The 13,793-nt window shown below is 41.3% G+C and overlaps 1 protein-coding gene across 1 annotated transcript; it reads left to right on the forward strand.

Moving 5' to 3' along the window:
• The first annotated feature begins 370 nt into the window (after positions 1-370).
• Positions 371-11,877, forward strand: lin52 (lin-52 DREAM MuvB core complex component). The gene is made up of 6 exons (XM_085391080.1): positions 371-413; positions 2,442-2,516; positions 2,602-2,639; positions 2,739-2,805; positions 2,994-3,077; positions 11,482-11,877. Exons 1-6 carry the CDS (start codon positions 395-397, stop codon positions 11,535-11,537), a joined length of 339 nt encoding a protein of 112 aa, XP_085247206.1. The 5' UTR covers positions 371-394; the 3' UTR covers positions 11,538-11,877.
• The last annotated feature ends 1,916 nt before the right edge of the window (positions 11,878-13,793 follow it).

Below are 13,793 nucleotides of genomic sequence, written 5' to 3' on the forward strand. Positions count from 1 at the left end.
TAAAAGTCATAGAGTTCAAAAGATCATTCCAGTAATATCCATGTAAAAACATAAAAAGTAACACTGCAACAGCTTGATATTGGTCCCCTTGAAAATAATTACATATAATATAATACATTGCTTTGGTTGCAGGTGTATAAACATATTCCTGTGCTCCCAAAGTTATATTGTTAGTTTAAATGTAGGAACCGAAGTCACCCCGACCCAAATATAACCGTCAGTTACTTAATGTTCGTTGTATTTTTTTCTGACTTGAACTTAATGCTGGATATAACAATAAACCGGCGGGCCGCCTGGTGGCGTGTTTCTGAAGTACACCACATACACTCGTCAACTGTCAGAGCTGCTGCTGCCGCTGCCATTGGCTGTCGTTTATCACGTGATTATTGTGAAGATGGCGTCTCCAAATGGAGGTAAATTCTAATTCTTTACCCTGCGACGCTGTGTATAAAATGTAAAATTGAGATCTTTAAGCACATTAAACCGTTAAGAACTATAATCCTGTTTTATTTGAACACCCACAGACGGCAGAATACGCATGTTAGTGCCGTATTTTTGCTGTTTGGACATGTTTTTCTGTTGGCTAAAGCCCTCACTAGCCCCGGTGTTCGGTCCAGTAAATGGGGAAGAAGAGCGGGTAGCAAGCTTGAATTCTTTCGTGTAGTCTGACTCACAGAGCTGAAGCTGTGCATCCTGCTAGCTAAAATATTAGCTGTTAGTTACTGCTGTACTACTAACAGGTTAAATCACCCCTCCTTAGACCAGTTTCATAACAAGTATAGTGTTTTTGTTTTGGTTGTATTGCTTTCTTCTTCTTTTTTTTCCCAACGTTTTTTTTCTGTGTTGTACATCTCGTTATTCTTATTACTGGAAGCTGTGTACTTGAAATTGATCATCTTGTATGTTTAACAGTAAAGCACCGTGTGTTTTACAGATGACTGTAGACACTCACTGTTGTACCTCTCTCGTGATTTCATCCATACAAATTCAGAGTAATTTGACCCAAAATTTAACATTGCAATCCATCCAATCTAGTCTTTGTGTAATTTGACATACTTTGACATTTTCCTCAGATGCACATTGCATTCTGTAAATATGCCAGGTTTGGGGGTAATAGCTCTTTGGGTTCCTTGATGTGCGAAATGCTATTTTATATTTTCAGTCCGTGTTATATTTGTCATTTCTTTGTAGATTCAACTGAAGAAATTAGAGAAAATTATGTTTTGCAATTGGCTGCTAGTAACAAAGTGCCTAATACCTCTTGAGTTTAGTGCTTTTGTATGCTTGAATGAATTCATAAATCAGTGTTAAGTGGTTTGACAAACAATCCTCTGAAAATGGTCAGCTATTAATCATAAGGTGGAAAATAAGGGGAAAAGTAACAAATGGCCAAAGAAAAACTACTAGCCAACACTGGTCAAAGTCTGGCTCAGTGGAAGGAAAATGCAAAGAAATGATGGGTGGCTCAAGACTTTTGCACTGTACTGTACATGACATTAAACATGGAAGAAGATGCCCAAGGCTGTTAAAATAAGGTGTTATCACACAATTTGCCCAACAGATTGGCTCTGACCCAATTTTCTGCCTGTATTGTCACTACTGTGTGCAGGTCATGTTACTGCTGAGCAGATAATGGTGCACAGTCAATCAGTGTTTGTGAAAGTTTGTGAAATACATTGTTGGAAAGCTGGTAAACAGCCCAGCATTTTCCACTTTTTATATAATTGTGACATGCTGTAAGTATACATAGACAACTTAATTCTATGTTAATTCTTAAGGCTATTACATCCCTGTAATTTCACTGAAACACCATTCTTGCTAAACATAGATCCTTATCTGTTATTTTTTAATGGAGCGCCTTGTGACTTATCAGTCCAAAATAAGGTTTAGTGACTGTGAGTACCATAGAATCTGATATAGATGGGACCATTGTTATTCTATAATCAAAATAGAATTGTTTTTAATTATATGATAAAGGTGATTATTAAACACAGCTATGTATTGATTTTAGGAGACCCATGTTTTTCTGAACAAGTGAACCCGAATCATGCTGACAAAATTCCCTCCTCATAACAGAGACACTTAAACCCTGCTGGCTACAGTTTAACAAGTATCTAAAAACCACTTATTCAGGATTATTCAGTGTTGCAGGGAGAATGGACCCTATCACAACTGTCACTGGGTGAAAGATTTTTTTTTTTTTTATAAAGATGTTTTTACTCTGTAAAAATCCATCCATCTATTTAGTGCCTAGCTCGTCAGATGCCTGAGGTGGCTCCTTCTGATGCAGAGGAATATTAGCTCTAAGAAAACGCTGAAGCATCATTTTGCCACTTGCATCCACAATGTCATTCTTGTATTCGTCGCCCACAGTTCGTCCCTCGTGGTTACAGTAGGAACATAAATCTACTGGCTCTAATTTGTTTTCTTTGTCTTGATAGGTGATGATTTTGAGTCGTCATTGCTGAGTTTTGAGAAGTTGGATAGAGCGTCACCAGACTTGTGGCCAGAGCAGTGTAAGTTTATCTCCTGCTCCTATGTGACTGGTTACCGTAGCTTTTATTATGCATAAACTTTATTATTCTCTGATCTCTCATACAGTGCCTGGAGTCGCAGAATTTGCTGCATCTTGTAAAACTGTGAGTTAGATTTAATATGGCTGAGTTTGAGTTACACATTAGAAACATAAATAGGCTTGTCACACTTCATGATGTGTGATCTGTAACTCTTTATCACAGCCCATCTGCAATTCACCTCCAAAATGGATGTCAGATCTGGAGAGTGAGGATATTGAAATGTTGAAAGGTTGGTCCAAATAGCTAAAATTATGGGGTTTTTTCCAGACAGATTTTTCAATTTACTTGTTACAGTTGGTGTTAAACAGAAAGACTGGTGGACAGAAGCAGACTTAATATATAATCCTGTCAAAATGGTTAACATTTTGCTGAAGTTAGGTTAGCGCTTTTATTATGGGTCTTGTTATCCTTCTGTAGAGCTGGGTAGCCTGACCACAGCCAACCTGATGGAGAAGGTCAAAGGACTTCAGAATCTAGCATACCAACTGGGCTTAGAGGAGTGTAAGTACACAAACAGCACACACATGCCAGTGTACAGATAATCCAGCCTTTATACCTTTAAAATCACTGAGTGCGAAAAGGATGTGGTCACATGTTACCACTAGATGGTGCTCATAGGCCTCTCTTGGGTTTTGCTTCTCTGTCTGGAAGAAGTAACTTCCCAGCATCTTTAAGAATCATAACACTGAGAAATCCTAATAGATTTAAGTTCACGTGGGCCTGTATGCTTTTGTCCAAAGACAGAAAAAAAAATGAAAATGTAACTTCAACTCCCAAAGCTTGTGTCTAACAGCAAGCATGTTGACCTCAACGCCTTAAATACCGTATTTAGGGTAATATTGGTAAACTTGAATGGTAAGAAAGAAAAGTATGCCCAGAGGAGACAAATGCCTAAGCATTTGATGGATGCAAAATCTATTTTTAATCCATTCCCTCAGTGCCACCATTGTCATAATCCTTGTGGAGTGTGGATTAGAGAGATGTAGCTAAGTGCTCATATTTCCCGAAGAGAAAAATCGGTTTTAATTTTTCCAGTTTAGAAGCATGCAAGTGGTGAAAAACTGTGATATACCCCTGTCATGGCAATACAACCTTAGCATTTTTTTATGTTTACAAATATACATGGAAAGTTTGCTAACTCAATTAAATTACCACCTAAGGGCAAAATGGTCAGATTTTGGCTCAATTACACTAGAAGTGCAGTACTTTGTAAGAGTCAATAAAGACAATCTGAGCCAAATAATGCAAAAAATAATATGGATAGGCTTTGATAAAAATTTGAAAGCAGCACATGTTCAACTGTCTAACAATGTGAGATTTTTAGATGGTTGAGTGATTTTAATGGCAAAGATTTGCTACAATGCTCTCATCTACAAATGTCTGTCGGTACATAAATATTAACAGGGTGCCTGTGCTTTAGTTGCATAAGCCATAACTTTAAAATCTATTTAGTTGAAAAATGTCTGATCTCCCAGCCTTTGCCTAAACCAGGAGAAGCATGTAATCTGGCTGGTATAAAGATGTTAGCTGTCATAGGTGCAGGACTGCAGGCTTTGCAATCATGTCATGTACCCCGGGATGACGGGACGCAATGACGGTTATTATTGGTGTCAGAGCAGCCCTGTAATCGGTGCCTGTTTAATGCTCTCTGGTTTAATTTTCTCCTTTTCCGGGCTGTCAGGGGAGGCCTTGTAAATCTCAGCTACTTTTTCATCATGTTTGTGCACTCTTCAGTACCCGTAAACATACTCCGCAGAGGCATGGCAGAGCGAGGGCAGAGGACAGGATTTACTGCCCTCCCCCCTTCAACATGTGGACCATTAAAGTTGGAGCTGGTTAATGGCAGAGCACAATCAAGTAGTGAAAACCCGCCCACCATACTGCAGTGAGAAAGGAGATTTGAACCAGAAATGTCCCTTTTCCTAGAATGCGCTTAAGCAGAATTAGTGTAGGTTTTTGCTTTTTCTAATATTTGTACATATGTATGTAACATGGATATGAGGGGGATAAGGACACAGCCTCCTCCCACAAGCAACCCTAAAAAAGGGCTGTGTGATGCTGGCCCAGTTAGTCCCAGAGGGTTTGGCGCGTGCCTATTCCTCAGGCCCCATCTGTTACTCCGCCCCATGATGAATACCCCTGTCGTGGGCCACTGAGCGTGGGCATCAAGCCTGTGGTCTCTAGGGAAAGCTGAGGACTCTGATAAGTGCTGTTATTGGAGGTAATTGAAAGCTGAGTGTTCCTTTGGGATGCACTGAAGGGCCTCAGCTACTGACACGACTGGTAACACGGCTGCTGGAGCTGGTGGGATTTTGCACTCTCACACTTGTGGCCTCAACTGACTGCCATTTAACATGTCTTCCCTAGAATGTGTCATTAGTTGTTGTTATTGAAGATTCATATTACACAGAACAACAGAAAATTTGTTGTTGTTGTGGTTGTTGAGTGTTTTCATGAACTTATAACAGTGACATCAGATGTTTCTCAGCAGTGGTTACTATAATATATTCAGAACATGCACCCTTTTAAAGTTTTAAAGTTAACCCTAAATATATTTTCCTCCCTCAAAATTTTGCCAGGCGCTAGAACTAATCAAAATAATTTTGTCATCTCCACATTGTTATAAAAATTGTAAGGAAAAATATCACTTATAATTCGATTCCAAAAAAAGAAAAACGACACGACTCGTTGCCTTCTGGGTGTGCAATCATATGTCGTGGCTTCTGTTGCACCCTGCGTTACCTCTCTCCTGCCATGATGCCACCCAGCACATACCCCGGCCAACTCTGTTGCATCTTCTTGTGTGAAGGTGAGACTGAAGGTCACCCTGCTTTGACAGCTCCTAATGGGGCTTCATCCACCACCACCTCCTCCACACCCTTAGGATCAATCTCCGGCCTATTAGAAGCATGCCGCTGCTGAATATGATTGCATTCACTGGGCCCCACTAGTGCTAATGTGCCTCCATCAATCCATCAGGGCGGGCTGACCGCAGGGCGGGTGGTTATGAAGTACCTCAGCTGACAACAGCTGAATGAGGAACAGAGGATACCTCCCCACCACCGCTACCACTCTTCCTCCTCCTCCTAACCTCTGCTAGTTCCCTGTGCTAGCCTTTTTACCTGTCCCCTGCTTTTCTTTGGTCTCATAGTTAGAATGAATGGCAGCATTGTGGTGCATCTCATTCACAGTGGCACCTCATGTGTGCTGAAAGTAAAATAAGCATCTAGGATGGTTCAATTCTTACCTTCTTAATCATCTTAAGCACTTAGTACCTGTAGGCTTTCTGTTATTAGCTTTCTGAAATTGGCTCCCGCACAGGCATTGCTAAAATATGGATGGGTTTTATTTCATAACTAGCACTAATAATTATACACGTCATCATTCATCATCTTGAAAACTCTTAAGTAGTTCAACAGACATATTGCAAAAGGCTGACATGAGCATCTCCTTCCATGATAAGCATGTTGCAGCTGTATCTGACAGAGCTTCGTCATATCTTATACAAGAATCAGTGTTGGGGCTGTGTGAGAGAGGCAGAGCTAACACACAAACACACATACTCACTGCTCCTCAGTCCTGCCTGCCTGCTGCTGCCTCCCTGAGCAGATCGGAAATGACACCTCATTTCCATAAAGGCATTAGGAATTCATTGGATTTTCTTTCCCAGCTAATCATAGTGCGGGTGTAAAACCTTTTAGGCTTTTTAATGAATGATTTTTGACTGATTGCCTATTAATAAGGACACCTCTTGAACAGGCATAGGCTGGGGCAGGGGTTGGGAGGTGCAGATGTGTTTGTTTTGGTGTGTGTGTGTGTGTGTGTGTGTGTGTGTGTGTGTGTGTGTGTGTGTGTGTGTGTGTGTGTGTGTGTGTGTGTCAGTCAGCCGGGCGAAAATGCATTGGAGGTGGAGGAGGAGGAGGGGTGGGCCTCTCTCGGTTGGGACATAAAGAGGAACCAGTGGCTCCCCTGGGAAATCACAGCTCGTGTCTGCATCTTAAATATCCCTGTGAAGTATCAATAAGTGGGTAATTGAATTTTGAACACAAACATGAGCGTCAGGTGTATGTGTAGCAAGGCGGGGGTGTTCAGCGGGTGCGTTGGATGAATATGTGTGCCTCCAAGTCCTTCCATGCTTGAGTGTTTGTGTGTGTCATTTCCTCTGTGTCTCCCTCATCCCTGGGGACAAGGGCAGTGAAAGTGGATGTTAAATCCATTAAATAAAGCTTACACCCCGTAATAGCTGAGCACCTCTCGGCGATGGTCATTGAGGGTCAGATAAGTCCTCTTAACGCTTAATGAAAGTGAATCGGGTCCGTCAGACTTGGGGTCTGCGACTTCAGTTAACCCAGGTGGTCATCGGTCCTGGCTTCTAACAGGCATCCGGGAGCTCACTGGGAGCATGTCATTTGGGTGGTGGTGGTGGGGGGAGGGATTTGGGTTGGGCAAAGTGATCATTACTCTCATTTTATACACAGGGGATTGGTAGGAGGGGGGCTGTTACAATGGCACGCAGATCACTTGTTGTAAATGAGAGGAAAGTGAGATGTTACACCACTGCGTTTCCTCTGCATTTTCCTTTCGTCCACATGGGATTTGGCAAGTGAGGATGATTTACCAGTGTGGAGCAGAAAATTGCAGCAACATTTGGGTTGCAACAGTGCAGGCTCTGATACTTCAGAGGGCATATTTCCTGGCATACTTAGCCGCTTGCAGATATAGGTTAATCTCCATTGTTTCAGTGGACCAAATCAGAGCCAAAATCCACATCCAGAGGGTATGGGGCTGATAAGGTACAATTTCTTATTATTTTTTTTAAATTTGCAAATCAAGCCAAGGGGAATGTTTAATTTAGGTAAAATTGACATATATTGTATGTTGTGGCTGTGTTTGATAACCTACCATAACATATGATGATGGAATCTGTGGCCATTAGGGCTAAATGATAATTAGATGGTAACAAATCAACAGGACAAGGCGATGGCCTGCAGAATCCATGAGGTGCCATTTAGTATGGATGGTAGTCGTAACAAGATGCTGATTAACTTAGTGCAAAATTAGTGATTGACCTTTCTAATCAACTAAACAAATCTCTAAGTCTCCCTAATCAGTATTGATCTGATCTCTTCGGGTGTATGACAAAGCCTGTGTGTATGTGTTTGTGTGCGTTGGTCAGCAAGCTTTTGAGTGAGTCAGGTTTTCTGTAGTAATGCTCTTTTGTTTATTTTCCAAAAATGAACAGCTATTGGAGTCTCTTTTGATCAGTCATAGAAAATCTCGAAAAGACAGATCCAGCAAAATAAACATTGTAATTAAGATCAACCACTTATTGTTACATTTTATCTGAGATACATAATTTCGTCTGAGTGTGTTTACAGTATATGGCAATCTATGTGTGATTTTTGGGTTGTGAGGGTACCACTTTGGTCCGTCTATACTTTGTAAACATGGATGCTGGGCTCAAATCCAAAATGAGTTACAGGGAAAAGAGAACATGGATACGAAGTAGAAAACACTGGCTGTATCCCAATTCAGGGTCTGCAGCCTTAACGGCCCACAAGGGCCGCGTACTTAAAGACCGCTAAGGCCGGAAGTGCGAGGCTTGTGAAATGGGACGCTCTAGCCTCCGTTGCGCTGCCCAGGTTGCCTAGCAACCATGATACTAACAGCTGGAAACGTGTCATACAGCTGTGTTTGACAGAAATGAAGGACAAAATCTTTTGTTCATTTGTTTGTTGCTACATGAGCTTTGATCATTCTCTGTGAGATTAAGCTCAGCTATTGAACGGCGTATATTTTAAAGTAAAGGCTGTAAAACCAAGTTAGTACAAACGTCACTAACGTCACATAACTTTGCAGACATGTGGCCAACAGGAATGTTTTAATGTTCTTCGTTATTAAACATTTGCACATAAATAAGTGACATAATATTCAGTACTTACTTAAAGTTTAAAGTTTACTCTTCGGGCGCCCCTCATCCGCCGTTTTTTTCCGGCAAAATTATCCACACCCAGCGCCGCGCTATGCATTCTGGGATACGTTGGGTCATGAAGTCTACACCGCCACGTCCTTAAAATTCAGGGAAATGAAGGACGCATTTGAGGGCCGCATTTCGAGCAGCCCTTGAATTGGGACAGCCTTCGTCGCGTCGCTGTGACATAATCGGCCTTAAAATGCGGCCTTTAAGGCTGCAGACCCTGAATTGGGACACAGCCATTGACGTGCAAATGCAGTCTGAATGGGAGAAGACAAAGGCTGTCTTCAAAATTTTATTTATGTCTAGTCTACTCAGTCCTGCAATAAAAAGTGTGATTATTGTGCACTAACTAGATAACCACTGCAGACAGCTGTTAACATATATCTTCCCTTGCAATAGTTTTTGTCTTGTCTTTCCCCTCAACCCCCAACCAGTCATGGCATCTGGCTGCTCTGTCCTGAACCTTGTTCTGATGGAGGTCTCTTCCTGTTAAAAGGGAGTTCTTCCTTCTCACTGTCACCAAGTGCTCGCTTATATCTGATTGTTGGAGTTTACTCTCTAATATTGTAATGTCATTACGTTCAGGTCACTCTTGTTGTATGTTGGCGCTAAAAAATAAAATTGAATTGAACTGTGTGACTGAGAGATTTTGTACTTTACTTGAATATATCATCACTCCACAAATAGGCATAATTTTTATTATCCCTGTTGCATGAACAGCAGAATGCTGCACCACATTTAAGGCCATAGACTCTACTACGTTGCTGTTTTTTCTGTACATTGTAGCTGTCATATCTCTGAGCATTTATAAAAATTCTGTACATGAGTATATTACAGAAGCATGCTGGAGGCTGCAGCTGTAACAGTGAATGAGACATTCAGCAGGGCGCGTAATCTCAGGAGAGGCACTGCTATCTTTGATCTGTTTTACAGGTTGAGCTCGTCACGGGTTGGAGAAATTGATAATAAGAAGGAGAGAAGCATTTCATGTTAAAAATGCAAATATTAACTGCTGCCCTTTTACCGTTCCTTCTGATGCTGCTTCAAATAATAGTGACACCATCTTTCTGCCAGTTTAAGGGTCATCCCAGTGTAATTGCTTTCCCTTGCCTAATTTTGATGGCTTCACTTCAATCTAAAGAATCCTATGCGTGGCCAGAGGTCCGTTGATGACTCCGTTTAGGGTGATTTGAAGAGATGGAAAATTGGAAAATGAACCCATCCCATTCCAGTTAGCATCATCTTCAACCTAATGATGGACACCTCAAGGTGACATGGCCCCCACGCCCAGATGCACCATTATCATTCCACCCTGGGCAACTCATCTAAATTACTAACTGCCCTGGCTTTTTCATTAGCCACATTGGACAGAGGAGGCGGGGCCCCTCTGCACCAGCACACGCAGACACCAAACAGGCGTTATGAAGGTGGGCGACTTTGTGCTTAAAGCCCATTTAAAATAAGTGCTGTCTGCTGCTCTGTCATCATTTATTTGTCTGATGTACAACATTTGTAACAGTAAAGAAGGCGATCTAAGCTTTGTGCTTTTTAAAATCTGTAGTTGAAGCAGAGAGGCTGATCGTCTTCTAATCTCGAGTAGAGTAATTACTGTACCAAGAAGGTGCCTCTGTGGGGTTTATGATGATGCTGCAGGAAACTGTCTGTAGTCTCTATATTCACACTCGGGTTTGTCTTTGATAGAAAAGCCTCAGCAATGATTGGTCTCCCAGAGAAAGCCATTTTAACAAAGGATCTTCAGCAGGGACGATTATGTTTCAAGACTCGGTGCCAAGATGCTGGCAAAACCTTGTTCACTGAATCCCACTTGAATACATTTCTTTATCTGGTGCTATAGTGACAGTAAGCGACTGTGTTGGTAGGGTTGGTCTTTTATTAGTGTGTGGATGTGATAAAATTGCTGTTCATTATACACATTTCAAATTAAATAGCTTACACTCTGTTATAATGGAAAATCTAAACGGTATGAAGACTCATCTCCTGTAGATACAATATAGAAGGATCTATTATGCTCTTTTCCACCTCTTTTTTTTTTAATTTTCACATTTTATTCTATTTTCAGAGTTGAAAATAATCCTCCTTACTGGGCTCTTCTCTTCTTTCCTCAATTCTCCCCTTCTTTCTGATTGGCCGCCCCTTAATAACATAACATTTTAATAGCAAGTGAGGCTGCTGCACTCACTGTGTATTATGTTTAAATTTCTTCTCATCTGAAGCATCAGCTTCCACAGAGTTAAATTATAAGAAAAAAGGGAAGAAAACCAACAGATTTAAAACAGTTGTATCCAGAGTTTTAACTAAACTAGCAACTCATAGTTTTTTAGGACAGTGTGCATCTTGTCTGAATAATGTAATATTTCTTGGGGAGGATGACCTGTCACAGCCCCGTACATTTATCAATGGGACCTCTAGGCTGGCAACTACTAAGTTCATTGCGCAACCCTAACAATGAAGCCTTCACTCACTCAATTATTCATCTTAATACTTGAATGAGTATTATGTTTCTGTTAGTGTCTGTCACTATTCATAACCTGTAATCATTTTTGCTTCTTAAATCACATACACATTAATACTTTTATACATGCATAGGTCTAAGTACCTGTACCTCACTACAGCGAGCCAACAATTTTGTAATCACAAGACTCTTTGGTAGTTACGTCTCAATTTTATGTTGATTTTCATGTCCTGGATGAACAGATGTTTGTATAAATTGCCTCCCGATGTGACACTGGAGATATTAAATACATGCTGTGCATTACTAACAAGCTTTTCTGAAGTTGTTAGAGCTGTAACCAAGTGTTGCACAAGACTGATTTGTTTCTGATTTTAACAACTTACTAAGAAGACTGTTGAAAGGTCTCTGACACTGTGCTGTAGTTTATCTAAAATATGTGTTTTCTTGTTTTCCAGCCAGAGAAATGACCAGAGGAAAGTTCCTAAACATCTTGGAGAAGCCCAAGAAGTGATTTATCTTTTTGTTTGGATTTCACAGTGATTGCAGTCGTTGCATTCACCAGTACGCTATGAACATGTTCAGACATTCACAGTCAAGTTCAAGGACTGCATTCTGATTAAATAGAGCAAAATGCTCACTAACATTGCTGATGTCTTCTCATCAGACTCCTCTGTACAACTGCTGTTCTCTAAATAATCTTTTTCTTTTTTTTTGAAAGTTGTTGCTTTTCTCTGGATTTCTCTCTGACTTGTAGATCTACCTTGATTAAATGTTCCCTAATTATTCATACTTTTGAACATGAAACTTTTTTTCAGTTTGTGAAATTATTTAATAAACTATTAAAATGAAAAGATCTTTGCTTTTTTTTTTTTTTTTAAGAATTTAAGTCTCCTGTGACTTGATTACGTTTGCAGCCAAAGGAGCCAACTGTAGTGATGCAAAAGTTTTTAGAGACTGTTCAACTTCTTTTAATTAGGGCAATAACTTCATGTCTCTGCCACTCCACAGAGTGCAGCACCTCTCTGCTGTGAACATGTAAGGAGCTCCGACGTGGGAGTACTTTCTCGGCTATCGGGGCATGTTTTCTTTTTAATGAGCATTGGAAGCAGGGTCTCCTACACAAAACATTGAGTAAAAATAATATTGCTCATTGTCATCGCCGTTAATAAGAGTTGACATAATTACTAGGACCATTTCTTTTCTAATTAGCACACTTCAACGTTGTCGGAGCTAGCGGTCGGGCAAAAAGAGAATCAGACAGGCATGCCGAATGGGAAACAAAAAGAAGTCCATCCGCCATAATTAGGTAAGACAATGCCTCGGACTGTTCTCGGCTGGAGATGTCGCAGGGGCTCTGGCCGCTCACTCCCAACAAGTTACACTTCTCCCCAGGCCGGTAATAAGCCCCCAGTCGTCTTTCCGATTCACACGGACAGAGGCCGCCATTGCCTCACTGGCTTCACCCCTCGTGACCTACACGGACCCTGGCTCACCCCTCCGAAAATATGTATTCATGCAGCACTTTGGCTTTGTCCGTGTTTCTTACTGAAGTGTCCTGGGACGCGCAGTCTGGCGAGCCGCTGACGCAAAGCGTGGACAGAAAAGAAGCCCAGCCCGTCTTTATTTATGGCCTCAAGAAGCTGAAGGCCTGTGCACGCTTCTTAAGCTGGAGTTTGTCATTCGGGTGCTGAGAAACATTAGAAATAAAACCAGGGATCAAACTGAAGAATTATTTTTTAGATCTGATCCCACCAAGTGTCACCAATGACTTGTGACGCGGTGGCTTTATGAAGTTAAAACATTTACTGATAATTTGTAGATATTTTAAAGCCACAAAAAAATAAACTGAGTGTTTCCAGTTTTATCGTCTCTATTCTCTTTTCGGAAGGCCTTCGTTTATTAATGCATTCAATAACTTTAAAGCGCATTACACTTCCTAGTTTGCTAAAAGGTGAAGTCCCTCTAGATATAAATATTAAAAACTACTTTCATATTATCTGTGAAAGCCCCCACACAAAAACGTGTAATGTTATATCAAAACAGGACAAGTTAATAGTTTGTGAGGGGATTGGTTGAAATCATGCAAATTCTATTCATATTAAAGTGCAGAAGCTTAGATTAGGCATTCTTTTATTTATGCTCTACAGAGTGCATTTGACGTTGTTGTGATTCTAATCGTAGGCTGTTGCAGAACTTATACACATTATAAAAAAGTGCATTATTTTAAAGTCAGTGTGTCTGCATTTCCCGCATTTATGCATTCAGTGCAACAACTGTGCCCATTTGAAGTGCCCCTGCCGTCTGTGGGACTGGCTGAATGTAGACACCTGTTGATGCTGACTGGCGAACATTGATCAGTCTGCTGAGCGCTGACGTGTTAAACGAGCTGACATCCTCAATATGGTGTACGCACTGTGGCTTCCTGTCACCCGTATAGCCTCAGTCCAGCCAAGCAGTCTCTTCGAGAAACGGGTCAGTCCCCGCAGAGCTGGTCATCCATATGGAGGGAGAAAAAAAAGAGAAACACTCCATCCATCCGCAGTGCGTTGCCCTGACCTCACGTAGCCTCTGTGCCCCGACAAACGTCAATCCGATGTGCCCCGAGTCCTTAAATTAGCTGTCAATTAGTGCAAATTAATCAACTCCTCGCCTAATTAAGCAATGCCGACGGGCAGCTACCAAACATGCCATTGTGGAGGAGCCATGAGAAAGCTGCGGGGCTTGCAAACTCTTTCAGTATACCGGGGGAGGAGGAGAGGGGTGGAGG

Source organism: Rhamphochromis longiceps, linkage group LG19, assembly GCF_057381845.1.
Source record: "Rhamphochromis longiceps isolate RC_006_pf linkage group LG19, R_longiceps_female_GT1.1, whole genome shotgun sequence".
Classification (NCBI taxonomy): Eukaryota; Metazoa; Chordata; class Actinopteri; order Cichliformes; family Cichlidae; genus Rhamphochromis; species Rhamphochromis longiceps.